The sequence below is a fragment of the Ailuropoda melanoleuca genome, chromosome 2, assembly GCF_002007445.2.
Source record: "Ailuropoda melanoleuca isolate Jingjing chromosome 2, ASM200744v2, whole genome shotgun sequence".
NCBI classification, from domain to species: domain Eukaryota; kingdom Metazoa; phylum Chordata; class Mammalia; order Carnivora; family Ursidae; genus Ailuropoda; species Ailuropoda melanoleuca.
Genome location: NC_048219.1, coordinates 10,204,783 through 10,232,072, shown reverse-complemented (window position 1 = coordinate 10,232,072; position 27,290 = coordinate 10,204,783). Strand labels below are relative to the sequence as shown.

At 61.8% G+C, this 27,290-nt stretch overlaps 1 protein-coding gene across 3 annotated transcripts in view; it reads left to right on the top strand.

Moving 5' to 3' along the window:
• The window catches only part of ADGRB2 (adhesion G protein-coupled receptor B2), a 33,601-nt gene extending 10,256 nt beyond the window's left edge, over positions 1 to 23,345 (top strand). The window contains exons 2-30 of one of the 3 annotated variants that reach the window (XM_034648289.1): positions 1,959 to 2,042; positions 2,295 to 2,459; positions 3,646 to 3,810; positions 4,409 to 4,573; positions 4,658 to 4,825; positions 4,901 to 5,002; positions 5,164 to 5,270; positions 6,063 to 6,257; positions 6,417 to 6,485; positions 6,563 to 6,671; positions 6,964 to 7,294; positions 11,668 to 11,773; positions 11,947 to 11,990; positions 12,233 to 12,359; positions 12,800 to 12,903; positions 13,004 to 13,106; positions 13,793 to 13,943; positions 14,124 to 14,193; positions 14,579 to 14,645; positions 14,785 to 14,870; positions 15,163 to 15,261; positions 17,236 to 17,407; positions 17,697 to 17,792; positions 18,157 to 18,196; positions 18,851 to 19,467; positions 21,777 to 21,812; positions 22,212 to 22,307; positions 22,406 to 22,462; positions 22,871 to 23,345. In XM_034648289.1, coding sequence (XP_034504180.1) covers positions 1,959 to 2,042; positions 2,295 to 2,459; positions 3,646 to 3,810; positions 4,409 to 4,573; positions 4,658 to 4,825; positions 4,901 to 5,002; positions 5,164 to 5,270; positions 6,063 to 6,257; positions 6,417 to 6,485; positions 6,563 to 6,671; positions 6,964 to 7,294; positions 11,668 to 11,773; positions 11,947 to 11,990; positions 12,233 to 12,359; positions 12,800 to 12,903; positions 13,004 to 13,106; positions 13,793 to 13,943; positions 14,124 to 14,193; positions 14,579 to 14,645; positions 14,785 to 14,870; positions 15,163 to 15,261; positions 17,236 to 17,407; positions 17,697 to 17,792; positions 18,157 to 18,196; positions 18,851 to 19,467; positions 21,777 to 21,812; positions 22,212 to 22,307; positions 22,406 to 22,462; positions 22,871 to 23,056 — 3,917 coding nt within the window. In that variant the 3' untranslated portion in view covers positions 23,057 to 23,345. Of the gene's footprint in view, positions 1 to 1,958; positions 2,043 to 2,294; positions 2,460 to 3,645; positions 3,811 to 4,408; positions 4,574 to 4,657; positions 4,826 to 4,900; positions 5,003 to 5,163; positions 5,271 to 6,062; positions 6,258 to 6,416; positions 6,486 to 6,562; positions 6,672 to 6,963; positions 7,295 to 11,667; positions 11,774 to 11,946; positions 11,991 to 12,232; positions 12,360 to 12,799; positions 12,904 to 13,003; positions 13,107 to 13,792; positions 13,944 to 14,123; positions 14,194 to 14,578; positions 14,646 to 14,784; positions 14,871 to 15,162; positions 15,262 to 17,235; positions 17,408 to 17,696; positions 17,793 to 18,156; positions 18,197 to 18,850; positions 19,468 to 21,776; positions 21,813 to 22,208; positions 22,308 to 22,405; positions 22,463 to 22,870 lie in introns of all 3 variants that reach the window. The other 2 variants (XM_034648282.1, XM_034648296.1) reach the window with 2 other exon arrangements.
• Positions 23,346 to 27,290: the final 3,945 nt, after the last annotated feature.

Below are 27,290 nucleotides of genomic sequence, written 5' to 3'. Positions count from 1 at the left end.
CAGGGCGAAGGTGGGGAATGGGGAAGGCGGGGAGCCGGGGAGTGCTGCTGAGAAGCCCCAGGCGCCCAGCGGATATGCAGCCCTGAATCTGTTCTGGTGCCAGTTGGCACAGCTGTGGGTTTCTTCAGCAGCCTGGGGGTGGGCGTGGAGAAGGCGGCTTGTCACAAGGCTCCGGGGCTGGGGACTGGCTGAGCGGGTATGGTGGAAGGGCTGGGTGAGGGGATTCAGGAGTGGGCAAGCATGGCGGGAGGCAGGGCCCAAAGTGAGGCCGGGAGGGGTCACAGACGCTGTTTGAAGGGAGGAGGCCTGGCGGGGCTGAAGGTTGGCAAGCGGGGGTGCAGAAGAGGCGCAGGTTGTGAGGGGAGAGGGAGACGATAAAAATAAGCCAGATGGGTCCTGCCTTCTGAGCATTCACCACATGCCAAGCAGGGTGCTAAGGGCTTCATGGCCCCCTCTCAGGGAGTCCTCGTCAGCCCTCAAGGGAGGCAGTATTCCGAGTACTGTTCTACGAAGGTGAAAACTGAGTCAAAGAGGCAAAGACACTTGCCCAAGGTCACACAGCAGGTCAGTGTCCATGCCCCAGGTGGGATCCAGGGTTGTCTGACTCCAAAGCCGTCCCAGGTGTCCAGGTTTCGGAGCTAGTGGAGAAGTTTTGGCGAGGATGTAGACTTGAGTTCTGAGACTAGGGGCTGAGATGGAGGGAAGGACCCCGGAGTTGATGAGACCAGAAGCTGGGCTGAGTGGCACTTCAGGGCCCCCTGCCTAGTGGGTTTGCTCAAGGTGGCCCTCTTCACGCAGGGTGGGATAGAGCTCTCTCTCTCAGACGCAGAGCCTGGACTGGGCAGCAGGGGGCAGGAAGAGCATAGCCCTCTTGGGTTGCTTCAAACCCTGTGCCTCCTGGGTGCTGACCTGGCTTTCAGATACAGAAGAGGGCCTGGGGGTGGGGGCCAGCACTACCTTCTAGTGCGGAGCCAGCATGGGTTGAGTCCTGTCCCAAATGCTGTTCCCACCTGCCCAGCAGCCTCTACATGGGCTGGGTCGTTCCCCTCTGTGCTCGTGGCAGCCCCCATCCGTGCTGCCTGGCCTGTGGGAGAGGGCCTGGATGAGCTCACGTCTGAGCAGGAGGGGCCAGCTTTGGAGAACAGGAGCTCCCAGCCCCTCCTCCAGCACTGGTGGTTTCCAAGGCCTAGACCAGACACATAAATCAGGGTGGTCAGCCGAGAGCCTGCTGAGGCTGGGGCCAAGGCGGCAGCGGCCTCGGGGAGCACCTGCTGTTCTCCCAGCCACAGGGGCAGCGGGGAGGAGGGTCTGCGAGGCTGTAGGCACCTGCTTCAGGCCCTTGGGTCTCAGACGAGCCACATTCTGACCTGCGGCCTTCAGGTCACAGTCCAGTGCCTCACACTCAGCCCCTGGCTTGGCATGAATCACGTCCCAGAGGCAGGCAGGGAGGCAGGGGGGTGGCCTGTTTGTCAGCCTGAGGAGTCAGTCCTGTGAGGGGAAAGAGCCTGGGCCTCAGGCTCACCCAGCCTGTGTGCTCTCGGACAGGTCACTTCCCCTCTCTGGTCCTCAGTGTCCTCATCTTTAAACAGAGACGATGGTCCCTGCCTCCCAGAGGCGGATTGGAGGAGCTAGGTATGGGTAGCACATGGCCCAGAAGCCTCCCAGAGCCCGCCGACGTGAGTGACCACTCGTCTTCAGTCTCCCTCAGTCCAGCTGAGGCAAGCGGAGAAGACGGTTGTAAGGCTGCGGGCGAGTCCTGGGCGGCCTTCTGAGCCTCAGTTTCCTTAGCTGTGAAATGGCGGTGGTGGGGCAGGGGCAAGGACTGGACGCTCGGTCAGCCTCGCCTGCAGTCGGTTCCAGGCCCTCAGGCTAAGGCGAGCAAGGCCGCCCTCCCTGTGCCACCGTGGCAGGACAGAGCTGGCCTTTGCTGAGCCCCTGCCACCACCTCCGTGTTCTAGGTGAGGAGCCGGAAGAGGAACCGAAGGTGAAAACCCAGTGGCCAAGGTCTGCAGATGAGCCTGGGCTCTACATGGCGCAGACAGGTAACTCGGGCCCGCCTCCCTTCCTCTGCGGCGGGGGCCCGACGGTGTGGCGTCTGGTGGCATGTGTGCTTGGTGTGTGCCCGTCTGCGTCTGTGTCCTAGAGCTCAGTCACATCTCTGCCACGTGAGGCCTGTGGGCAGGGCTGGGAGGCCTCCTTAAGAGCCTGTCACTTGGGGTCAGGGTAGGAGGATCCCTAGGAGGCTGAGTGCTTGGGAGGTGCCCCCTGCCGCCGACGCTGTCCCTCTCTCGTAGGCGACCCCGCGGCTGAGGAGTGGTCCCCGTGGAGCGTGTGTTCTCTGACGTGTGGGCAGGGTCTGCAGGTGCGGACCCGCTCCTGCGTGTCCTCCCCTTATGGGACCCTGTGCAGCGGGCCCCTGCGGGAGACCCGGCCCTGCAACAATTCAGCCACCTGCCCAGGTACGCCCATCCTCCCGCCTGCTCTGCCTGCAGGGGTAGGTCCTGCCCGGGACTTGGGCGGGTTCATCTTCCAAAGATGGTGGGTTGCCTCCTTTTTTTTTTTTACTCGGCGAACTTGACTGTCCCCCACACCGTGCCCAGCCCGCCCCACACACGGCACTGGGAACACAGAGGAATCAGACCAGGGCCCACACCAGTGGGCTTGGTTCTGGGCCCAGCACTCCCCTGATGCCTGTGTCCTGGTAATCAAGGCTCATCCTTTTACCCCCCATTGCCCTCTGTGTTCCCGATGCTCCGGCCATACCAGCGCCCCTTGCACTCCCCATCTCCCTGCATTGGCTTATTCTCATCCTATCCCCACCTTGGCTGTTCCAATTCAGCCTGCCCTTCAAGATCTAAAACAAATGCCACTTTTTTTTTTTTTAATGAAACCTTGCTTGACCACCCCCTCCCTCCTCTGACTCCCCATCCCAGTCCCCAGGGAGCCTCCTCAGTCCAGCATGGAGTATTGAGAATGTGCATGTGCCTGCCTGGGACAGGTGGTTTGCCACGGGGAGGTGGGGGACTGCTTCAGCCAGTCCTGTTCCTTGTTCCCTGAGGAGTGCAGCAGTGCCTAGGCCATGGCCAGCTCTTGGCCGTGGATTTAGAGTAGGTCTACCTGGGAAGGGGGTCTCGGCACCCAGGGGTGTGGCAAGAGCTTGCAGAAGGCTGGGGCAAAGCTGTGTTCCAGAGTGTGAGCTCTCTGTGTCAGTGTCCGTGTAGAGGTTCATGTCTCTTTGTGTGTCCATGCGCTTGGGGTTGGGAGGGGCACTACTCTTGCCCCAGGCCTGTCACGTTGGATTCTTGCTTTGGGTCCAGGCATCGAGAGGGTTGGGGTGGGGAAGGCTGGGGTGGAACTTCAGCCCGTTCCTGGGCTTTCCCGTGCCCCCAGGAAAGGAGGAGCCTCGGCTCCCCTCCTGGGTCGGTCCTAGTCTCCCTGCCCTGGTGTCCACAGGAGGGATCCTGTGTGAGTTGGGACTATTAGCCCCAGGTCTTCCACATCCCCCCCAAAGGGCGGAGTCCTGGGGCCCAATGCAGAGCCAATGAGGAGCGGTCACAGAGCTGCCAGAGCTCCTGATTGGTGGGCGGATGGGCAGTGGGCAGGGCCAAAGTGCCGCCCAGCCACCGGCCACGTGCTTCCTTGCAGTGCACGGCGTGTGGGAGGAGTGGGGGTCCTGGAGCCTGTGCTCCCGCAGCTGCGGGCGGGGGTCCCGGAGCCGGATGCGGACCTGCGTGCCCCCCCAGCACGGCGGCAAGGCCTGCGAGGGTCCCGAGCTGCAGACTAAGCTCTGCAGTATGGCTGCCTGCCCGGGTCAGTAGCGCCCGTGGGCTTCCAGGCGGGCGCTGCCCAGCCGGGTGGGGGTCGGGAGACTCAGGGGAGGCAGTCAGGTCCAGTGCCCTGTCCCTGGGGCCCATGAACTTGAACCAAGCATGGGGAGACTGGTAAAGTGTACCTGCCAGCGTGGGAGGTGATGTGGTGCGGCCCGGACTTGGCACACTGTAACCCTGTCAAAAGAAGGCCGCCCCTTCCCCTAAGTCCCTGGATACCCTTCCTGTTCATTGCCCCTTGGTGCTCATGGCCAGCCCGGCTGTGAAGGGACACAGATCTGGGCTTAAGAGTAGACGAAGTTCCAAAGCTGTCCCTGGGGCCCATTTCCCTAACCAAAAGAGAGCAAGTGCCGCCTTCGTGCTGAGCGCAGAGGTATCCTGTGCTCCTGGAGCTGGTGACAGGCAGGCAGGGCCAGGCCCAGGCGCCACCTGCCAACTGCAGCCCCCCTTCATCCACCCCTCTCCCGTGGGTCTGGCCCGGTTCAAGTCTGAATGCCTAGCAAGCTTTGCCATCTCCCTTCCCCCTCTGGTCCCCACACCCTTTGCTCAACGGCCACCCCTGCTTGTGTCTCCCCATGCAGTGGAGGGCCAGTGGCTAGAATGGGGTCCCTGGGGCCCGTGTTCCACATCCTGTGCCAATGGGACCCAGCAGCGCAGCCGGAAGTGCAGTGTGGCGGGCCCAGCCTGGGCCACGTGTACGGGGGCCCTCACGGACACCCGCGAGTGCAGCAACCTCGAGTGCCCGGGTGAGTGCTGGGTGCAAGGGTGGCAGGTGGCAGCCCCACCCCCGGGGGGCACCTGGGGCCACTCACGCCCCCCTTCTCCTGCAGCCGCAGATGGCAAGTGGGGGCCGTGGAACGCGTGGAGCCTGTGCTCCAAGACGTGTGACACGGGCTGGCAGCGCCGATTCCGCATGTGCCAGGCCACGGGCGCACAGGGCTACCCCTGCGAGGGCACTGGAGAGGAGGTGAAGCCTTGCAGTGAGAAGAGATGTCCAGGTATTGGCCACAGGACGCCGGGGGGTCGAGGGACAAGCCTGTGGGCCTAGCTGAGCCCTTCCACTGTCCCCACAGCCTTCCACGAGATGTGCAGGGATGAGTACGTGATGCTGATGACGTGGAAGAAGGCGGCTGCTGGCGAGATCATCTACAACAAGTGCCCGCCCAACGCCTCAGGTGAGGGGGTGGCTCTCCCTGAAGCCCCCACCCCCACCCTTCCTGCTCACTCCTTTCTGGCCCCCCCCACCTGTTTGAGCCTCCATGCTCAGGTGTGGGGTGACGTGGGTAGGAGTCCGGCCCCCACCCCCAACCCTGCACCCCATCCTGTCCCCCTGCAGGGTCTGCCAGCCGCCGCTGTCTCCTCAGTGCCCAGGGCGTGGCCTACTGGGGTCTGCCCAGCTTCGCCCGCTGCATCTCCCATGAGTACCGCTACCTGTACCTGTCGGTGAGGGTGCCCCGCTGGGCTGGGGAGGCCCGGGATCTGTCCCAGGCTCGGGAAGGGGGTGGAGGGACCTTGCTTCCTGCTCTTGCCCGTGTGCCTTGGCATACATATGCCATGCCCACTTCTGCCTGGCTGTGCCTCTCCTTGCCCAGCACACTCCTACTCATACCTCAAGGCCTGACTCTTAAGTGTCTTCCCTTATTCCTGGCACCTCCTGTGCTCCTCCGGTCCCCCGAGCCTCCCAGTCATGAGGTGTCACAAATGCTCTTCAGAACGTCTGTGCCCCCTTAGACTGGGAGCTCCTTAAAGGCAGAAACAAAATTGGATTTATTTTTGCGTCCCCAGTGCCCAGCGCAGGGCCTGCCGGGGGGTTAAGAATGTCGGCAGTGAGTGTGGCCTGTGTGTCCTGCATGTCTGACTGTATTTAGTACTTGTGTTTGCACTCGGAGCTCGTGTTTGAGAGAGAGTGATAGTGAGGGTGCCTTACGCTTCGGAGTGTGCATGACCCCTCTGGGATGGGGAGGCGCCTTGTCCCTGTGCCGTGCTTGTCATCTTTTATGTGCACATCTGAGCGCCTCCCTTCTCTAGCTGTTTCTATTTTGGTCTTTTTCAAGTATCTTTAGGTCTTTTTCTTGGACTCTGTCTCCTATGAGCCCCTCTGAGCAGCTCTCTCTGACCTTTTCCCCCTCTCTCCCCCTCTTGGATGCAAGCAGTGGGTGGAGTGGAGCGGGATGGGCCAGCGGCCGGTCCCAGCTGCTGACCGCATGGTAACAGCAGCCCGCCTGTCCCCTGCAGCTTCGAGAGCACCTGGCCAAGGGGCAGCGCATGCTGGCAGGGGAGGGCATGTCACAAGTGGTACGCAGCCTGCAGGAGCTGCTCGCCCGGCGCACTTACTACAGTGGGGACCTACTCTTCTCTGTGGACATTCTGAGGAATGTCACTGACACCTTCAAGAGGGCCACCTATGTGCCCTCGGCTGACGACGTGCAGGTATCGCCCTGCCCCACCAGAAGGAAGGAGGGCCCCCTAGACTGAAGCGGGAGGTTGGGCCCCCTGCGGCAGTCTGTGGGGGTGACATGTGTGATTGTTGGGGGGAAGCCACGGTCCCGGGGGCTGGGACCTCCTGACACCCACGGCTCTGGCCCCCAGCGTTTCTTCCAGGTGGTGAGCTTCATGGTGGATGCAGAGAACAAGGAAAAGTGGGATGATGCTCAGCAGGTGAGGGGCTGGGCTTCCAGGCCTTTTCCCCCAGGACCCACCGCTGCCTCAGACCCTAATCTGTTGTCTGTCTCCAGGTATCCCCTGGCTCTGTGCACCTGCTGCGTGTCGTGGAGGACTTCATTCACCTGGTGGGCGATGCCCTCAAGGCCTTCCAGAGCTCTCTGATTGTCACAGACAACCTGGGTACCAGGAGGCAGGCTAGGGAGCGGGGGCTGGAGAGGGCAGAACCCAGGCCGCTGTGGGGGGAGGGATGGTATCTGAGGGCTCTTCCTATTTTTCCTCTCTCCCTCATTTAATCCATTCTTTGTATCTCTGTCCCTGTCTCCTCCCTTCCCACACCGCGGGTGGTTTCTCTGTGCGCGTGTCCCCCACCCGTGTGTTTGTACCAACCTCGGTGTCTGCCTGTCCCCTTTCTGTTTCTTCCCCTGTGACTCTCCTGCTGCCTCTGTCCCTCCGTGTCCGGCGCGGGTTGCAGTGATCAGCATTCAGCGCGAACCGGTCTCAGCCGTGTCCAGTGACATCACATTCCCCATGCGTGGCCGCAGGGGCATGAAGGACTGGGTGCGGCACTCGGAGGACCGCCTCTTCCTACCCAAGGAGGTGCTCAGCCTCTCCTCCCCAGGGAAGCCCGCTGCCTCTGGCCCAGTGGGCAGCCCTGGCAGGGGTAGGGGCCCAGGAACCGTGCCCCCTGGCCCCGGCCACTCCCACCAGCGCCTCCTGCCGGCAGACCCCGAGGAGTCGTCCTCCTACTTTGTGATCGGTGCTGTGCTCTACCGCACGCTCGGCCTCATCCTGCCACCCCCCAGGTGAGTCCCCGGGAAGAGTGGATGGGGCCACCTGGGGAAGAGGACTGAGCCTGTGCTGGCCGCGGGNAGAGGGTTGGGGTGGGGAAGGCTGGGGTGGAACTTCAGCCCGTTCCTGGGCTTTCCCGTGCCCCCAGGAAAGGAGGAGCCTCGGCTCCCCTCCTGGGTCGGTCCTAGTCTCCCTGCCCTGGTGTCCACAGGAGGGATCCTGTGTGAGTTGGGACTATTAGCCCCAGGTCTTCCACATCCCCCCCAAAGGGCGGAGTCCTGGGGCCCAATGCAGAGCCAATGAGGAGCGGTCACAGAGCTGCCAGAGCTCCTGATTGGTGGGCGGATGGGCAGTGGGCAGGGCCAAAGTGCCGCCCAGCCACCGGCCACGTGCTTCCTTGCAGTGCACGGCGTGTGGGAGGAGTGGGGGTCCTGGAGCCTGTGCTCCCGCAGCTGCGGGCGGGGGTCCCGGAGCCGGATGCGGACCTGCGTGCCCCCCCAGCACGGCGGCAAGGCCTGCGAGGGTCCCGAGCTGCAGACTAAGCTCTGCAGTATGGCTGCCTGCCCGGGTCAGTAGCGCCCGTGGGCTTCCAGGCGGGCGCTGCCCAGCCGGGTGGGGGTCGGGAGACTCAGGGGAGGCAGTCAGGTCCAGTGCCCTGTCCCTGGGGCCCATGAACTTGAACCAAGCATGGGGAGACTGGTAAAGTGTACCTGCCAGCGTGGGAGGTGATGTGGTGCGGCCCGGACTTGGCACACTGTAACCCTGTCAAAAGAAGGCCGCCCCTTCCCCTAAGTCCCTGGATACCCTTCCTGTTCATTGCCCCTTGGTGCTCATGGCCAGCCCGGCTGTGAAGGGACACAGATCTGGGCTTAAGAGTAGACGAAGTTCCAAAGCTGTCCCTGGGGCCCATTTCCCTAACCAAAAGAGAGCAAGTGCCGCCTTCCTGCTGAGCGCAGAGGTATCCTGTGCTCCTGGAGCTGGTGACAGGCAGGCAGGGCCAGGCCCAGGCGCCACCTGCCAACTGCAGCCCCCCTTCATCCACCCCTCTCCCGTGGGTCTGGCCCGGTTCAAGTCTGAATGCCTAGCAAGCTTTGCCATCTCCCTTCCCCCTCTGGTCCCCACACCCTTTGCTCAACGGCCACCCCTGCTTGTGTCTCCCCATGCAGTGGAGGGCCAGTGGCTAGAATGGGGTCCCTGGGGCCCGTGTTCCACATCCTGTGCCAATGGGACCCAGCAGCGCAGCCGGAAGTGCAGTGTGGCGGGCCCAGCCTGGGCCACGTGTACGGGGGCCCTCACGGACACCCGCGAGTGCAGCAACCTCGAGTGCCCGGGTGAGTGCTGGGTGCAAGGGTGGCAGGTGGCAGCCCCACCCCCGGGGGGCACCTGGGGCCACTCACGCCCCCCTTCTCCTGCAGCCGCAGATGGCAAGTGGGGGCCGTGGAACGCGTGGAGCCTGTGCTCCAAGACGTGTGACACGGGCTGGCAGCGCCGATTCCGCATGTGCCAGGCCACGGGCGCACAGGGCTACCCCTGCGAGGGCACTGGAGAGGAGGTGAAGCCTTGCAGTGAGAAGAGATGTCCAGGTATTGGCCACAGGACGCCGGGGGGTCGAGGGACAAGCCTGTGGGCCTAGCTGAGCCCTTCCACTGTCCCCACAGCCTTCCACGAGATGTGCAGGGATGAGTACGTGATGCTGATGACGTGGAAGAAGGCGGCTGCTGGCGAGATCATCTACAACAAGTGCCCCCCCAACGCCTCAGGTGAGGGGGTGGCTCTCCCTGAAGCCCCCACCCCCACCCTTCCTGCTCACTCCTTTCTGCCCCCCCCCACCTGTTTGAGCCTCCATGCTCAGGTGTGGGGTGACGTGGGTAGGAGTCCGGCCCCCACCCCCAACCCTGCACCCCATCCTGTCCCCCTGCAGGGTCTGCCAGCCGCCGCTGTCTCCTCAGTGCCCAGGGCGTGGCCTACTGGGGTCTGCCCAGCTTCGCCCGCTGCATCTCCCATGAGTACCGCTACCTGTACCTGTCGGTGAGGGTGCCCCGCTGGGCTGGGGAGGCCCGGGATCTGTCCCAGGCTCGGGAAGGGGGTGGAGGGACCTTGCTTCCTGCTCTTGCCCGTGTGCCTTGGCATACATATGCCATGCCCACTTCTGCCTGGCTGTGCCTCTCCTTGCCCAGCACACTCCTACTCATACCTCAAGGCCTGACTCTTAAGTGTCTTCCCTTATTCCTGGCACCTCCTGTGCTCCTCCGGTCCCCCGAGCCTCCCAGTCATGAGGTGTCACAAATGCTCTTCAGAACGTCTGTGCCCCCTTAGACTGGGAGCTCCTTAAAGGCAGAAACAAAATTGGATTTATTTTTGGGTCCCCAGTGCCCAGCGCAGGGCCTGCCGGGGGGTTAAGAATGTCGGCAGTGAGTGTGGCCTGTGTGTCCTGCATGTCTGACTGTATTTGGTACTTGTGTTTGCACTCGGAGCTCGTGTTTGAGAGAGAGTGATAGTGAGGGTGCCTTACGCTTCGGACTGTGCATGACCCCTCTGGGATGGGGAGGCGCCTTGTCCCTGTGCCGTGCTTGTCATCTTTTATGTGCACATCTGAGCGCCTCCCTTCTCTAGCTGTTTCTATTTTGGTCTTTTTCAAGTATCTTTAGGTCTTTTTCTTGGACTCTGTCTCCTATGAGCCCCTCTGAGCAGCTCTCTCTGACCTTTTCCCCCTCTCTCCCCCTCTTGGATGCAAGCAGTGGGTGGAGTGGAGCGGGATGGGCCAGCGGCCGGTCCCAGCTGCTGACCGCATGGTAACAGCAGCCCGCCTGTCCCCTGCAGCTTCGAGAGCACCTGGCCAAGGGGCAGCGCATGCTGGCAGGGGAGGGCATGTCACAAGTGGTACGCAGCCTGCAGGAGCTGCTCGCCCGGCGCACTTACTACAGTGGGGACCTACTCTTCTCTGTGGACATTCTGAGGAATGTCACTGACACCTTCAAGAGGGCCACCTATGTGCCCTCGGCTGACGACGTGCAGGTATCGCCCTGCCCCACCAGAAGGAAGGAGGGCCCCCTAGACTGAAGCGGGAGGTTGGGCCCCCTGCGGCAGTCTGTGGGGGTGACATGTGTGATTGTTGGGGGGAAGCCACAGTCCCGGGGGCTGGGACCTCCTGACACCCACGGTTCTGGCCCCCAGCGTTTCTTCCAGGTGGTGAGCTTCATGGTGGATGCAGAGAACAAGGAAAAGTGGGATGATGCTCAGCAGGTGAGGGGCTGGGCTTCCAGGCCTTTTCCCCCAGGACCCACCGCTGCCTCAGACCCTAATCTGTTGTCTGTCTCCAGGTATCCCCTGGCTCTGTGCACCTGCTGCGTGTCGTGGAGGACTTCATTCACCTGGTGGGCGATGCCCTCAAGGCCTTCCAGAGCTCTCTGATTGTCACAGACAACCTGGGTACCAGGAGGCAGGCTAGGGAGCGGGGGCTGGAGAGGGCAGAACCCAGGCCGCTGTGGGGGGAGGGATGGTATCTGAGGGCTCTTCCTATTTTTCCTCTCTCCCTCATTTAATCCATTCTTTGTATCTCTGTCCCTGTCTCCTCCCTTCCCACACCGCGGGTGGTTTCTCTGTGCGCGTGTCCCCCACCCGTGTGTTTGTACCAACCTCGGTGTCTGCCTGTCCCCTTTCTGTTTCTTCCCCTGTGACTCTCCTGCTGCCTCTGTCCCTCCGTGTCCGGCGCGGGTTGCAGTGATCAGCATTCAGCGCGAACCGGTCTCAGCCGTGTCCAGTGACATCACATTCCCCATGCGTGGCCGCAGGGGCATGAAGGACTGGGTGCGGCACTCGGAGGACCGCCTCTTCCTACCCAAGGAGGTGCTCAGCCTCTCCTCCCCAGGGAAGCCCGCTGCCTCTGGCCCAGTGGGCAGCCCTGGCAGGGGTAGGGGCCCAGGAACCGTGCCCCCTGGCCCCGGCCACTCCCACCAGCGCCTCCTGCCGGCAGACCCCGAGGAGTCGTCCTCCTACTTTGTGATCGGTGCTGTGCTCTACCGCACGCTCGGCCTCATCCTGCCACCCCCCAGGTGAGTCCCCGGGAAGAGTGGATGGGGCCACCTGGGGAAGAGGACTGAGCCTGTGCTGGCCGCGGGGAGCTCCCTCTGCAGCCTCCTGGACCTTGGGCACTATTGCCTGGCTAGGGACACAGGTGCTTCTCAAAGATGTCTGTGCAGCTTCCAGAGGCTTCCCCGGGACCAGGGCTGTGGGGCTGAGCTCTAGACCTCTCCTGAAGTCCCGGGCCCCACTGAACTAGTCGAGGCCATTCCCAGGCCATGGCTCCCTGGTAGCGCCCTGCCCCTTATCCAGAGCACCTTTGGGGTCTTGCCGCTGGCAGGAGCTGACCTCAGTACCTGTCCCCCAGACCCCCGCTGGCCGTCACATCCAGGGTGATGACAGTGACTGTGCGGCCCCCTACCCAGCCACCAGCTGAGCCCCTTATCACCGTGGAGCTCTCCTACATCATCAACGTGAGTGGGGGCCCAGACGGTCACCCTGGGGATACCCCATCGTGGGCAGCCAAAGGCCTATCCGATAGTGGGCCGAACCTCCGGCCTGTGTGGGGCCTGCCGCGGCAGGATGGGTGGTAGTCCGGGGTGGTGAGCCCCCACCCCACTCTGCACTCATGACCTCTGCTCCCCAGGGCACCACGGATCCCCACTGTGCCAGCTGGGACTACTCCAGAGCGTGAGTTGGGCAGGGGCTCTGTGTGTGGGGTGCAGCACTAGCACTTCCCTGTCGGGCGGCTATCTCACCTGGAAGGCGAGAGGGTTCCTTGGGGCTGTCCTCAGCCTGAGGGGTCCAGGGCACATCCTGGGGCTCCCAGCCGCTGGCCTCTTGGATGTGGCCTTATGCTGGATTTCCGCCAGCACCAGGGGTGGGGCCACGGAGCTGGGTTGGGTATCACTGCACCTCTCTCCTGACTCCAGAGACGCCAGCTCGGGGGACTGGGACACTGAGAGCTGCCAGACGCTGGAGACGCAGGCGGCCCACACTCGCTGCCAGTGCCAGCACCTGTCCACCTTTGCCGTGCTGGCCCAGCCGCCCAAGGACCTGGTGAGCGGGAGGGAGGTGCCTGGGCTCGGTAGGCGGGGATGCTTCCGGGTTGCCAGGAGCCATCTGCAGCGGTGTCCTCGGGGACAAGGGTGACCCCGCGCGGGAATCTGAGCAGGTGCCCTCGGGTGACTGCATACAGAAGTCCGTGCCGCTGGGAGGGTGCTCACAGGGACGACGTGTGCCTGGGGACATGCGGCGGTGGGCGATGGCATGTGTGTACACACACGTGCGTGTCTGGTTGTGTGTAGCGAAGTGTGGGCGGCCGAGCATAAACGCACGTCCACGTGTGTGACTGCGTCTGCCTTGTGCACACGTGGATACGAAGGCGAGTGTGAGGAAGGTGTAGGTGCCGGTCGGGGCTAGACAGAAAGTGGGGAGGGGAGGGCACCCCCGCAGGCGCCTGGCCCAGTGACCGGCGGACCGCCCACTCACCCTCCTAGACCCTGGAGCTGGCAGGCTCCCCCTCGGTACCCCTCGTGATCGGCTGCGCCGTGTCCTGCATGGCGCTGCTCACCCTCCTTGCCATCTATGCCGCCTTCTGGAGGTAGGTGGGACGCCGGGCAGGGTGTGGCGGGAGGTGGCCAGCCGGCCTCGCTTGGGCGGGGTGGCTAGCTCCTCCGTCCCTGCCCACCGTGCCCTCTCAGGTTCATAAAATCCGAGCGCTCCATCATCTTGTTGAACTTCTGCCTGTCCATCCTGGCATCCAACATCCTGATCCTCGTGGGCCAGTCACGGGTGCTGAGCAAGGCAGGTGCAGGGCACGGGCGCCAGAGTGAGAGTGGAGCGGAAGGGCCGAGGGCGGAGAGCGTTGCCAGAGACGGTGCGCGCGTGTCTGCACGGACGTGCCCACATGGCGGCTGTCTGTATATACCCGGGCCCTGTGTTGGGGGAGGGTAGGAGTGGGAAGGAGCGTGTGTGAGTGGACGTGAGGCCATCGGAGAGGGGTGTGTGTACTCGAGTGGTGGATGTGTGCGGCTGGGAACACGTGTGTGAGCTGAGCTGGCATGCCCGTGCATCAGGCGGGTTTCATCTGTGGAGCCCGAGCCGGGCCTCTTCGTGCCACGTGCCTGTGGATGACCTCGGCTGGCCGTCCCGACCTCTGCCCCCTCGGCCCGCACTGCACTAGCAGCGCTGCGAAGGCCACGCGTGGCACAGCCGCTCCGGTCTGTCCCCCTCCCTGCCAGCCCCGTCTGTGCGGGGGGTGGCCTGGCCGCCCGTCTCCCAGATGCGGGGTGCTGTGTGCGTGTCACCGGGCCTGTGTCGTGCTGTGTGTGGGTGCAGAAAGGCGGGGGTGCCTGACAGGGCTCTGTGGGGGGCGGAGCTCGGGTGGGCGGCCTGCGGCGCCCAGCGGCGCCCAGCGGGGGCTGTGGGAAGCCTGGTGCCGCCCACCTCGATGGCTGCTGGGGCCACTCCCTGCCTCCGTCTCCCCGCAGGGTGTGTGCACCATGATTGCCGCCTTCTTGCACTTCTTCTTCCTCTCCTCCTTCTGCTGGGTGCTCACGGAGGCCTGGCAGTCCTACCTGGCTGTCATCGGACGGATGCGTACCCGCCTGGTTCGCAAGCGCTTCCTCTGCCTGGGCTGGGGTGAGCAGGGCCCGCGTTGGCCTCTGTGGCTGGGCCCTGGGGGCAGGAGCAGCAGGACAGGGTCAGCTTTGGTCCTGGTCCCGCTCTCTGGGCCCCGGAGTCAGCCGCGCTGGGGCTGGGAGGATGAGACGGCTCGGAGAGCCCACAGCCAGCTCACTGTGCCCCCCCCCACTCCTCCAGGTCTGCCGGCCCTGGTGGTGGCTGTGTCTGTCGGCTTTACCCGCACCAAAGGATATGGTACATCCAGCTAGTACGTGGGCCTCCCGTGGTGGGCAGCAGGGGGTTAGTGGACCTGTTTGGGCATCACACTGGGCATGGGGTCTTCTCAGACTGTGGTCCTGGCCCATGCCTGCCGTGCTGTGGGCCAATTCTTCCCTGTCTCTGAGCCTCTGTTTCCCTAACTGTAAAAGGATGTGCTGGGATTGGGGGTGATCTCTAAGAACCACTTAGCTCAGGGATCAACCTTGTTCGATACCCATGGTGGGCTCAGGGCTGGGTCTTTGTTAGAGGGGAAACTGAGGCTCAGCCGGAGCCCGAGGCTCACTGTCACCCAGCTGGAGGCTCTGCCCCATCGGCAGCCCAGGGGGCACTGAGTGGTGGTGTGTCTGATGCCCCCCCTTTTCCCTCCACCCCAGCTGCTGGCTCTCCCTGGAGGGCGGCCTGCTCTATGCCTTTGTGGGCCCTGCAGCTGTCATTGTCCTGGTATGTGCCCCTTTAGCATCCTGGGAAGGGTGTGGCCGTAGGGGCTCTACCTTCTCCCTGCACTCCAGCTCCCACTTGGGGGTTTCCCTGCCAGGAGGGCACCTGGTGATCCTGTCTCCCCCCCTCGCTGGGCCCCCAGGTGAATATGCTCATTGGGATCATCGTCTTCAACAAGCTCATGGCACGTGATGGCATCTCCGACAAGTCCAAGAAGCAGAGGGCCGGGTAAGGGGGCTGTGACTTGGCCTTGTGGGAAATGATGCAGGGAGGGAGGGCCGGGACTCTTGGAGACTCAGGGCTTGCCGATGCCACTGGGGCTCCCTGACCTTGGTGCATCAAGGGTGCAGGCAAGGTGGGCACCTGGAGTGCTCCGCTGAAGCCCCTCGCCCACCCTAACCCACCTCTTTCTCTCTCGTCTGCCCTCCCCCTCCCACCCCACTTGGGGCTCATGCTGCCCCGTCTCCTCCCGCTTCCCATGTGTCTCCCCCCCTTCTCCCATGTCTGTGCCGCCCCCGAGGTCGGAGCGGTGCCCCTGGGCCAGCCTGCTCCTCCCCTGCTCAGCGTGTGGAGCGGTCCCCAGCCCCCTGCTCAGCTCAGCCTCGGCCAGGAACGCCATGTTAGTTGTGCCCCCCGGGGGGGTGGGGGTGGGGGCGGGCGGNGGCTCCCACCCCTGCCCCCACTCCCAGCTTATGTTTTATCCAGGCACAGCTGCAGAGCCCTCCTCATACCCCCCCAACCTACAGAGGCTTTTAGAATCTTAGGCCCTTAGAATTTTTGAGCTCATAGAACCTTGGAATGATAGAATCTTAGAATAAGACAATCAGAAGCTAAGAATGTTAGAATGAGTGAATCATAGTCTTATCATTTGTCCTAGAATCTGAGAGTTAGAATTTTAGAGGCATTGAATCTCACAATCAATTGGGGGGGACAGAGACCCTTAGAGATGGAGAACTATTTCACCAACATACCCCCTGGAAGCCAAGGATCCTAAAATCAGAGCCACGTAAGAGCAGAAGGAGTGAATGAACGAATCCCCGGGGGCCTTGGGCCCAACCTCCCACCCAGGGCCAGAAATCCATCGGAGCCTCTCTGACCAGTGGGGGTCCAGCTTTATCTTGCACACCTCCAGGGTTGGGGAAGCTCACTGCTTCTGGAGGCAGCCGGCACTGTCTCTGGGGAGCTGCGCAGGGGAGAAAGCTCCCTCTCGCCCGGGCTGCCGTCTGCCTCCCTGACCCAGTGTCTCAGAACTAGCCGTTAAAAGCCTGGGCTTTGGAGGTGGCCGGGCTGGGTCTGCATCCCAGCTCTGTCTCTCTCTCCCAGTTGGGCACACTCCAGTTTCCTCATCTGTAAATTGGGATAATAATCCCCATGCCTGTTTACTGGAGTTGTTTTGATCACAGTGTGAACTAATGTATGTAAATTGTTCAGTGTAGGGCCTGGCAGAAGATTGGTGGTTAATCAATGGTAGCTCTTATGACTGTGATTAGGCCCTTTCTGAGTCTTGGCTGCGCCCCCAGGGGCTGTGGAGACCACTCTGCCCGCCCCCTCCCGCCCTCCCCCCTCCGCTAGGCTGAATAGCCCTGAACTTCTCTTCCTAGGACAGGTCTTGGCCCCCTGCCCGTCTCTCTGCCTTGTCCAGAGCTGTTCCCACCCCTGCCTGACTCTCCTACCGGGGTGTTCATGAGGCAGAGTAGGCTGGGTGTGGCACCTGGCCCAGTAGGGCAAGCCTGCCCTGCTGTGCCCACGTGGGCCCTAGCTGGTGAGGGCGGGCTGGCTCTGGGGCCTGGATGCCAGGGCCCATCTGCCCCTTCCCTCCGCCGTCCCTGCTCAAGGAGGTGGGGGATGTGTGGGTTTGGTCATGACCCCGGCTTTTCCGGCCAGCCCCAGCTACGGCCAGCCCCAGCTACGCTCTTTCTGCCCAGGGCTCTGAGTGGGCCCCCCTGGGAGCTTGGCACCGCCTCCTTGGGGACCTGAGAGGGGGAAGAGGCTCTGCTGCACTGGGCCTCACTCCATCCCCAAAGATGTGTGCGCTCACGTCCTCCACGCTCTCTGACCTTTGGGTCTTTGTTTGTGTCGGCCTGCCTGTCTCATGCTCTCTCCCCGTGTTTGCTGCTTTCCTGTCTGGCCCCCTCCCGCCTCTCCTGGAATCTCTGGGGGTGCAGCCCAGGCCTGTGATTCCATGCAGAATGGGGCTGAAACTCACAGCACCTACATCTGCCTCCCTCCCCGTCTTCTCTCCCACGGCTCTTTCTACCTTCTCCGGCTCTTTCTACCTTCTCCGTCTCAGTCCCCTGATGCTGCCTCGGGCTCAGTCCCGCCGTGTCTGTCCCTCCCACCTCTCCTGGTCCCTGCTCTGGCCCCGCTGCTGCCCTTCTCCGCTCTCGGTCTCTGTTCTCTGTCTCTCTGCCTTCAGCTCCTCGGCCTCTGTCTGCCTGGGGACATTGCTGAGGTCTTGGAGTTCGGAGCCCTGCCAGTCTTGGGCAGCTTAAGGTCCCCAGGCCGAGCAGAGGCCTGGACTCAGCACCCCACCCCCACCCCCGTCCTGTCCCCTGGAGTGTCACCCTGATGCACCCTCTGCTGCCGTCCTCAGGGCCTCGCTCTGGAGCTCCTGCGTGGTGCTGCCCCTGCTGGCGCTCACCTGGATGTCGGCTGTCCTGGCCATGACAGACCGGCGCTCCGTCCTCTTCCAGGCGCTCTTCGCTGTCTTCAACTCGGCGCAGGGCTTTGTCATCACTGCCGTGCACTGCTTCCTGCGCCGAGAGGTGGGGCTGGGCTTCTCCCGCCCCCTCCCATCCGCCTCACCTGTGCCGACGGGGAGGAGCCGATCCCTAACTGGGCCCCCAGCTGGGTTTGGAAGCCGGATGGCCTGTGGCAGCCTTGGCTTTGGCCTTCGGGCCTCCTAGGGCGCCTTCTCCCCTCTGACCTTCCCCCTACACCGGATGCACTACTTTCCTTCCACACCCACCTGGGTGTCTGGGGTGGGAGGCACAGCTAGCCGTGGCCAGGGGCCCTGTGGTGGCCTCAGGCCCAGCAGGCACCCGCTGCCCCCAGGTCCAGGACGTGGTGAAGTGCCAGATGGGCGTGTGCCGGGCGGATGAGAGTGAAGACTCCCCTGACTCCTGTAAGAATGGGCAGCTGCAGATCCTGGTGAGTGAGGAGGCCCCGGCGGGGTGCGGGTGGGCCCTGAGTGTGCCGCCCCTGGTCCTCCTGCCCCAGGCTCGTCTTCCCATCCATGGAGGGGATGAGAGACAGGGAGGGGACAGAGATCAGGTTTGATTCAGGCCCAGTCACTGACAGCTTGGTGGCATCGGACAAGTCTTTTCCCCTTTCAGTTTTCCCACCTGTCCGCTGAGGCTGGACAAGACCCTGTCGGGGGCCCCTCTGGGCTCCGTCAGGCAGTGTGCCAAGGGCAGCCCCTCTGGGTGGCTGGGGAGAGGCCTGAACTCCCTCCCCCCACCCTGATACATGGACCCTCTCTCTGCCCATCTGTTCTGTTCCTCTCTGCCTATAGTCAGACTTTGAAAAGGATGTGGATCTGGCTTGTCAGACAGGTGAGTCTGCCCAAGAGCTGAGAATGGCCCTCAGGGGTGGACGAGAAGGGAGGGAGGGCCTGCAGCCCCACCATGGGAGGCCCTGTGAACAGTCCGGTTGTGGGGTTTAGCTGTAGAGTCAGAGAGCCCTAAGTTGAGTCAAAGCTGTGAACGCCACTTACTGTGTGACTTTGGGCAAACGGCTGACTTCTCTGAGCCTTAAATGAGTTAGGGAACATTTGCCTAGCAGGGTGCTTGATGTATAGTGGCTGTCACGTTATTATATCATTTCCATGATTCTTTCCAGAATGTGTTTCCAGTTCTGGCTCCTGGGGAGGAGCTGCCGGGGGTGGGGGTGGGACAGGGACGAGCAAGGCTGTTTTGACAGCCTGTGGGGGTCAGAGGTCAGGACCTGCACGGGGAGCTGACCTATGGGAGCTGGGCCTTGGCTTCATCCCTTGCCCTGCCTTGCTGTGGGCCTCTGGGTCGGTCTGACCCCTCTTCTTAACCCATCTTGTGCGTGAGAAAGTACCTACCACCTAGCCATCTCTCCAGGACTCAGTTTCCTCTCCTTGGACTCAGTCCGAGCTCAGGGGCTTGGTACCTACCCAGCCCGGGCAGGGTCATCAGGGACCCCCTCCTCAGGACTTACCTCTCTCCCACTCCTGCCCTCAGTTCTGTTCAAGGAGGTCAACACTTGCAACCCATCTACCATCACGGGAACACTGTCCCGCCTGTCCCTCGACGAGGACGAGGAGCCCAAGTCCTGCCTCGTGGGTCCTGAGGGCGGCCTCAGCTTCTCGCCGCTGCCCGGGAATATCCTGGTGCCCATGGCGGCCTCACCAGGGCTGGGGGAGCCACCGCCCCCACAGGAGGCCAACCCCGTGTACATGTGCGGGGAAGGCGGCCTGCGGCAGCTGGACCTCACGTGGTTGCGGCCCGAGCCGGGCTCTGAGGGGGACTACATGGTGCTGCCCCGGCGGACTCTGAGCCTGCAACCCGGCAGCGGGGGCGGTGCTGGCGAAGATCCCCCAAGGGCCCGGCCCGAGGGCACCCCTCGGCGGGCTGCCAAGACACTGGCCCACCCGGAAGGCTACCCCAGCTTCCTGTCTGTGGAACACTCAGGCCTGGGGCTGGGCCCTGCCTATGGGTCTCTACAGAACCCCTATGGGATGACCTTCCAGCCGCCACCGCCGACGCCCAGTGCCCGCCAAGTCTCTGAGCCGGGGGAACGCAGCCGGACCATGCCCCGCACTGTGCCAGGCTCCGCCATGAAGCTGGGCTCCCTGGAGGTGAGGGGCTGTAGGACATGGGGCGGGGGTGGGAGGCCTGCCTGCATGCACCCAAGACTATGTCTGAGTCGCAGGCCGCAGCAGGGAGGGACAGCTAGCAGCGCCCCCAGAGCGGCCCCTTTGGCCAATGTGGCTGGGAGTGTGTACTCCGTGCCTTTCTTCCTCGGTTTGCGCTCCCCCCAATACCAGGGAACCCTGGCTTCTCTGAACTCCTCAGATGGGCTGGGGCTCCGAGCGTGGAGGGCACACTTTTCGTGCCTTCGCACTTGCTTCAGTGCCTCCTTTGGGGTGACCGGTTAGGACGGGTCTTCCTTGGAGGGGCCTGGTGTTGTGATGTTAGGGAAGGCGCACCAGGGGCTGGGAGCCTAGGTTGCTGAGTCGGGCAGGTGTGGGCTTGGATCTGGGCGCTGCTGATCAGCCACGAGATCCCGAGTGTCATCTCGCTCTGAGCCTCTGTCTCCTTGTTGCTGAAGAGGGCAGCCTCTTGGTAGAGCTGCTCCGAGGACTAATCGAGTGGTGTAAAATGTTTGTCTGGTGTGGAGCAGGTAGAAAGTGCTAGATAATTGGAAATGGATGCTGTTAACATCCCTGACATCAGCCTCAGGCACTGTCCCTAGGCCTCTGGCCCTTGACCCTCTCTTCCTGAGAAAACACGAGCCCCTTTGTTTCACTGCCTGTGAGTTTTCTGTGGATGCCCCACCTTTCCTCCGGCCTCCTCGGGGAATTACTGGGAACAAGCAGATGACAAGCGGGGAGCCACTGTAGAACTCTAGAACATTCTAGAACCCTGGGAGGGATGATGGAAACGCGGGTAAGGACAGGGGCAGGAGTCACAGCTCAGACACCGTTGGCTGCTCATGTTTGGCCTCCGACACCTCTCCCCATCCTCCGCACAAAGGAAATTAAGTTAGCAGCTAGAGGTTTGCAAGTTTAGTTTCTCTCCCAAAAATGTTTCTTGAACATTTGGTGCCCGCTCCTGCTGCAGATGGCAGAAACAGGAAGGCATAACAAAGGCAAAACGACACGTTCGGCGTCAACGGCAGGTTTTGTTCTGTGGACACCTGCCCAGGGTTGGGCCACGGAGGAGGGGCCAGTTTTGGGCTCTTTGTGTGGGAGACAGCACTAAATGTGGTGGTGTCTCGAGGGGTCAAGGATGACGTCCAGGATTCTGGTGCAGGCAACTGCCGTGGAGTGGAGGCGGAGGAGCGGGTTTGGGGCGGGGAACTCGGGAGTTTTTTTAGTTGGGCACAGCTGTGTATGTGGTGCCTGTGGGCATTGGGACAGGAGGAGATGTCCCGCTGCTTCCAGAAAGAGAGATGTGGCCAGAACAGGGAGGGCACACACATGTGCGTGGTCAAGGGCAGGAGAGCGCCTTAGGCCGAGCGTGGAGAGCCTCGTGCTGGGGAAGCCAGGGATGGTGGGGAAGGGGCAGGCGGGGAGGTGGGAGGACCAGGAGAGAGTGGTGTCATGGAGGCCAGTGGTGATGACCACGTCTGCTGGGCCCGGGACTCAGGAGATCTTAGCTGGTGGTCTTAGCATCATCCCTTAGGGCCTTGGGGCAAGTCCCTTCCCCTCCCTGGACCTCAGTTTCCCCAGTGTAACCCGGGACGGTTGACCTTGGTCTCATGAGGGCTCCTGGTGCCAACATTATAAGGCCTCCTCCTTGAGCGGCACTGGACGCTGCTTACGTCAATGGGGCCTTGAATGTGCTCTTGGGCAAGCGAGGGCCTGGACGGGTGCAGAGGCCAGGGAGGCAAGACCTGGTTTGTCAGCAAGGCAGGGTCAAAGGAAGGGCTGAACACCCGAGTCCTTGTGTTTGCAGGGCAAGTGGAAGCTTCCAAGGAGAGGGGTGCCTGTGGCTGCCAGAGGGTGGGGCAGGATGGGGTGGGGGGGTAGAGTCCGGGGCACAGGGGAAGGAATGTCTGCTCTGGGATCCCATGTGGGATTCCGTGTCTCTGTGCCCCTCGGCTTAGGTTGCGTGTCTGTGGTGTGTCTGTGTGTGCACGCTCCCTGTGAGTGTCTACCGGCAGGTTTGGGCATGTGTGGGCCTTGCAGGAGCAGCGGAGTGTGGGCTGGGGCCGGAGCCACAAGCCCTGTGGCGGGGTCGCGCCTCAGCCCCTCAGCCCCTAGGCCGCTGCCCTGTCCCTCCAACCCCGAGGGCTGCCCTTAAGGATTCCTGGCTTCTGGGCCCTGGGCTGGCAGGGAGGCTCGAGGGCAGAGGTTGGGTAACAGGGTTGCGGTCTCTAAAGCCCCCGCATGTGCTAAGAAACTTTCTTCTCCTTCACTGTTTCCTTGGTGCTCCCTCCCAGCGAAAGAAGTTACGATATTCAGACCTGGACTTTGAGGTAAGTGGTATATGTGTGTGCCTGTGTGTATGCGTGTGTATGCGTGTGTGTGTGCGTGTGTATGCGTGTGTGCACGTGTGTGTGTGTGTGTGTGTGTGTTGGGGGGCATCTGTCTGTGGGGTCTGTCCCCAGAGGGTCCACTCCTCACATGAGCCAAAGCCCCATAGCGGAGCCTGACCCAAGGACCCCGAGCCTGTGGCTTCCGTGGGGTTTTCCCACCATCCCCCCCAACCCGAGCCCCAGCCCAGAGCTTGGAAGCCGAGGGAGAGCCAGGCCTTGTGCTGGAGGGCCAGCAGCAGGCCAGATGCGGGGAGCCAGGGTGCTGGGGGGGGCAGGGGGGGGCTCACGGTGCCGGCCGGATGCCGTCCGCCTCCTCTGACCCCCTGTGGCTCCCAGAAGGTGATGCACACCCGGAAACGGCACTCGGAACTCTACCACGAGCTCAACCAGAAATTCCACACTTTCGACCGCTACCGCAGCCAGTCCACAGCCAAGGTGAGGGCTCCTCCTGAGTTTTTCCTGCCCAAAGCTCAGGGCCCAACCCGCCACAGGGCCCCCCAGGGTCGGACCCTGACCCGTGGCCCCCGTTGCAGAGGGAGAAGCGGTGGAGTGTGTCCTCGGGTGGGACAGCCGAACGGAGCGTGTCTGGCGTAAGTCACCCCCTCCGCAGGCTGGGTCAGGGTCAGGTGGGCTCTGAGGGGCTGCTTCCCTCCCAGCCCTCCTCCCCTTCCTGGGCAACCTCAGCCCACCTCACCAAGGGCTTACCCATGGCATAAGTGACAGTTCTGGGACTGCCTGGGAATGGGGGGCATTGCCAGGGGCTCCGGCAGGACCTTGAGGAAGGTGGGCACACAGAAGACAACGACCCCAGGGGCCTCTCAGAGCGCAGGGCTCGGGAACCCAACTCTGGAGCCCTGGGTTTGAACTCTATTCAGGCCCCTGGGTGCTGGGTAACTTTGGTCTTCTCTGGCCCTCTCTGGGCCTCCTCAGCTTGTCCTGTACAACGAGCGAGAGGGTATTGGCCCAGCTCCATGGGTCCTTCCCACTGCTTCCCACAGGAGAAGCCCAGCCCTGGGGAGCATCCCGGCTTGTCCCAACAGCGGAGACACCAGAGCTGGAGCACCTTCAAGTCTATGACGTTGGGCTCGCTGCCCCCCAAGCCCCGAGAACGGCTGGGCCTGCACCGAGCAGCCGCCTGGGAGCCCACAGAGCCACCCGATGGTGACTTCCAGACAGAGGTGTGAGTGCCACACCGGACTGCCCACTGCATATAAATATATATATCTCTCTATTTTCACACTCCACTTTGGAACCACCCAGGAGCCGGCGCCCCCTCCCCTCTCCCGAGGGCTGGGCAGGGAGGCGCAGTGGACTCAGCCGGGCTGGGGGAGCCAGACACGGCATGGCCTGGGGGGCCAGGGCCCTTCCCCTGTTTCTCAGAGGCCCCCCCATCTTCACCCCAGCTGTCTGTCCCTGTCCCGGGCTGGGGAGGGGGGAGGGAAACTTTGTCGGGAATAAACTTCACTCTGTGGATTTTGCCGCTGAGCTGTTTGCTTCCCCCGGGTGAAAGCCCAGCCCTGGGACCCCAGCTTTGTTCCCCTGTCTTCTCAGTTCACCTCACTGGGTTTCAGCAAGCTGTATAATGGGGTCAAGCCCTCCCTGACTGGGAAGGGGTACCTGGGCTCTGACTCCATCTTTGCCCCTGACTCCCTGGGTGACCTTGGGCACATCCTGTGTCCCGTCAGGGCCTGAATGGGGTGTGAAGATTGGGAATGTGGGATGGGACCCCTTGCAGCTGGCCTTCCTCCTTGGCTCTGATAGTCATGGCTGCTTTCATTGGGACTCAGAGGCCAGACGGCCTGGGCTGGAGCCAAGGCAGAGCTTAGGGACCTTGGTTTCTGTGGAATAGGGCTGGTAATAGTACCTACCTCGCAGGGTTGTTAAGAGGATGAGACATGTTAATATGCACAAAGCGCTTAGCGAAGGCCTGTCACGGAAGACGCTTCTAAAGGCTTAGCTATTATCACTTGGCACTTGGTCCCATGCTATGCTCTGTGCTGGGAGCTTCGCACACACAGCCCCGGATCCCTCAGAATAACCTGGAAGGTTTTAGGTCTGTGGATGGGAAAATGAGGCCAGAATTGCGAAGTGACTTGCTCAAGGTCACTATCAGAGTCAGAGCTGGGATTTCGCTCGGCAGACAGTGGAGCCCGCCCTCCTTCAGCTTTATCAGCCTCCCCCTGATAGGACAGGAAGCTGGGGCTCAGCTCCCTGGGACCCGACCTTCCTGGCTGTCGGGGAGCGGCAGGGGGAGCCTCGGGGTCCAGGGCTCAGGGTGGGTGTGGAGTGGAGGGGCCAGGCTGGCTTGGGGCCTGAGGGCCGGGGTGGGAGACTCATTGCTGGGGTGTATTCCTCACACGCCCGAGTGGATGATGGCACCCAGGACGAGGGGGTGTAGGACTGGCACGTGAACGTGTCTTGCAGCGAGGGCGGTGGTACTCCTGTGGTCAGGCAGCATCGGGAGCGGGGGCCACAGGTGCCACTGCTGGCCTGGTCATTCGGCAGCACGGGCACCCCTGGGCCACTCCCCAGGGACTCAGGCTTGGGGGGTGGCAGACCCATCAGAGGGAGGAGTTAGGTGCTGTGGGAGCCTGGATGGGGGAGAAGGGGGAAGGGACTGGCTGCTGCAGCAGGGGTCACAGCTAACAGCCCCCCGGAGGAGTGGTGGCCATGGAGGTCCAGTCTCCCCCAGCCTTCACTGAATCCTGCCTGCCATGGCCTGGTCAGAGGACCAGGAGCGGAGTCCTCCGACCTGTGCCCCTAGGCCCCGGGCTTTTCCAGGCCCCCGGCGTTCCTGTGTACCTCCAGGCCTCCCCCCACGCGGGCAGCCCGGGGAACGAACTGTGCACAGGGCTCTCTCAGGCATGACCTCATTTGAGTCTTCAAGGTAGGTACTGTGACTCCCGCATTTGACAGATGAGGAAATCAGGGCTCACAGAGGGGACGTGACTTTCCCGAACTCCCACACCTTGTAAGTGACTATACTGGGGCTTGTGGCAGAATCTCGATCTCAGCCAGCCTGGGTAAGAGGGGACTGTGTTCACTCAGGAGTTGCAGGCTGCAGCGAGGACGATGGTGGGCATGTGTGGCTGTCCGTAGGTGATGGAACCCAGGGTCAGAAGCCTCCAGATGTTCCCAGATGTCCCTCCAGATGTCCCTTACAGCTGCTCTGTGTCAGCTTCATTCTTTCAGGCTAGCTTCCTCACCCCCGCACTAGGCCTCCTTCCAGCTCCCATCACTGGCTTTGCCCCCAGAGAAGAAGAAACTTTCTCTTATATTCCAATCACTCCCCAAGGAAGGGCTGTGATTGGCCCAGGCAGAGGTTGGGGTGCTGTGATGGGCACGATCGGTGCAAACGAAGCCCCTGGCCCTGACCTCGGGCCAGTGGGCACCCCCTCACGCCATGGGTCGGGCTTTCCTTTGAGTAACCGCCACAGCCTTCTCAGTGTCTTTCCTGTACTCTGGTCTCCTCTCTTCCCTGCCCTGGGCTGCGCTGGCCACCACTGGGATCCAGGGCTGAGCTGCCCAGCACCTTCCCGTCCCCTCTGTGGTTTCTCACTGTGCATCTGGTTTGAGGCAGCTTAGTATTCACCTTGTTCGTTCTGCTCAAGCAGCGACCACAGCTGTAGCAGAGGCTCCTGAGGCGGGAGGCTGCCCATGTCTGTGGTTGGGGACAGAGCTTTTCTGGGCTGAGGCTCTGTGCCTCTCTGCCCCGCGGTCCTCACTCCCCCAGGCACTGCCTTGCCGTGTGAGGTGTGACCTGGGACAGGCGCTATCAGCCTTGGGTTTCCTTATCTGTAGGCCTGATAGCCCTTCCATTAGGGCTGATAGCTTACAACTTGTCGTTTCTTTCCTGGACTTGAATTTCTCACCTCCTCGTCCTCCTTATTCTCTCTGCCTCCTGTCTCCAGTCCTTTATTCCTCTGGCTTGCCACTGCCCTGCTCAGAAGCCTCCTGAGGATCCTAGAATTAGCCCAGAATACAAGGCCCTTGGTGATAGGACCCTTGCCTACCTCTCCTGACCTGTCTCTCCACCTCTGTGCCTAGGCACACGCCATTTCTTCTGCTTGGAACTCCCTCCTGCTCGCACTGGCAGATCCCTTCACCCTTCTAGCTCCAGCCCAAGTGGCCCGTCTATGAAGCCATCCCTGAACTCCCCATCTCAGCAGTCGGCACTTGCTGGGCTCCCTCATCCCCGGCACACATTTTCACTGTCACACGGCTCACAGAATTGGTGTCATTCACGTCGATGTGGTTCAGGTTTGTGCGCTCAGTCGAGGGCCCTACACAGAGCAGGCATCATGGATCTTTACTGACTGAACAGATGGGCTGCACAAACCAACATTGGTTTCCTTATCTGCAGAATGGGGATATCGATAATTCTTACCCAGCCTTCCTCACTGATATCATTCACAGGGAGCATTTTGCTGGTGACATCTACCCCTGTCCCAGTTATTCCTTCCTAGGCCTTGACGCTATAGGAGGCACCAAGGGGGAGCTAGGGTGCTGTCCAGGGTGCTGAAAGGGACCTGTCGCCCTACCAGGAGATGAGCGTGCTCCAGGGGCTCACCCAAGCTCAGCTGCAGCTTCCTTTGCCTTCCAGGCCATGGCAGGGTCATGGGTGGGCAGACCAGCCCTACCTTCATAAGACCAGACCGGGGGGAATGTCCCACAAAAAAAGGAAAACTACACATGTAATTGTAAATTTCAAATTCACTAGTAGCCATTTTTAAAGAGAAAGGTGAGCATTTATTTATTTATTTATTTACTTACTTACTTATTTTTAAAGATTTTATTACCTATTTGTCAGAGAGAGAGAGAGAGAGAGCACAAGCCGGGGGAGCGGCAGGCAGAAGGAGAAGCAGGCTCTCCAATGAGCAAGGAGCCTGATGTGGGACTCGATCCCTAGGCCCCAGTACCATGACCTGAGCCAAAGGCAGACGCTTAACTGACCGAGCCACCCAGGCATTCCAGGATTTTTTAAAATAATATATTTAGCCCAATATATCAAAAGCATTTTTTCGACACACGATCCATAAATTATGAACAAGATACTTTATGTTCTCTTTCATATTAAGTCTTTGAAATCTAGTGTTTGTTTTACACGGACAGCACATCTCAGTTCAGCCTGTGACATTCTGAATGCTCAGTAACCATGTATGGCTAGTGGCTACTATACTGGACAGCACAGCTCTAGACAGAATAAAGGCAGTGACTTTGGACAAGTCAGTTCAATGTCATCCGTGGAAAGGAGGTACAAGTACTACTTGCCTCACTGGGTCATGGTGAGGGTTCAAGAAGGTGACGCAGGGAAAATTCCCAGCACAGTGCCAGCACGAAGTGGGTCCTAAGTCAGTGTTCCTGGAATCTAGGTATTCAGGGGATACACGTGAACAGGGAGGGGGTGTCCCGAGGAGA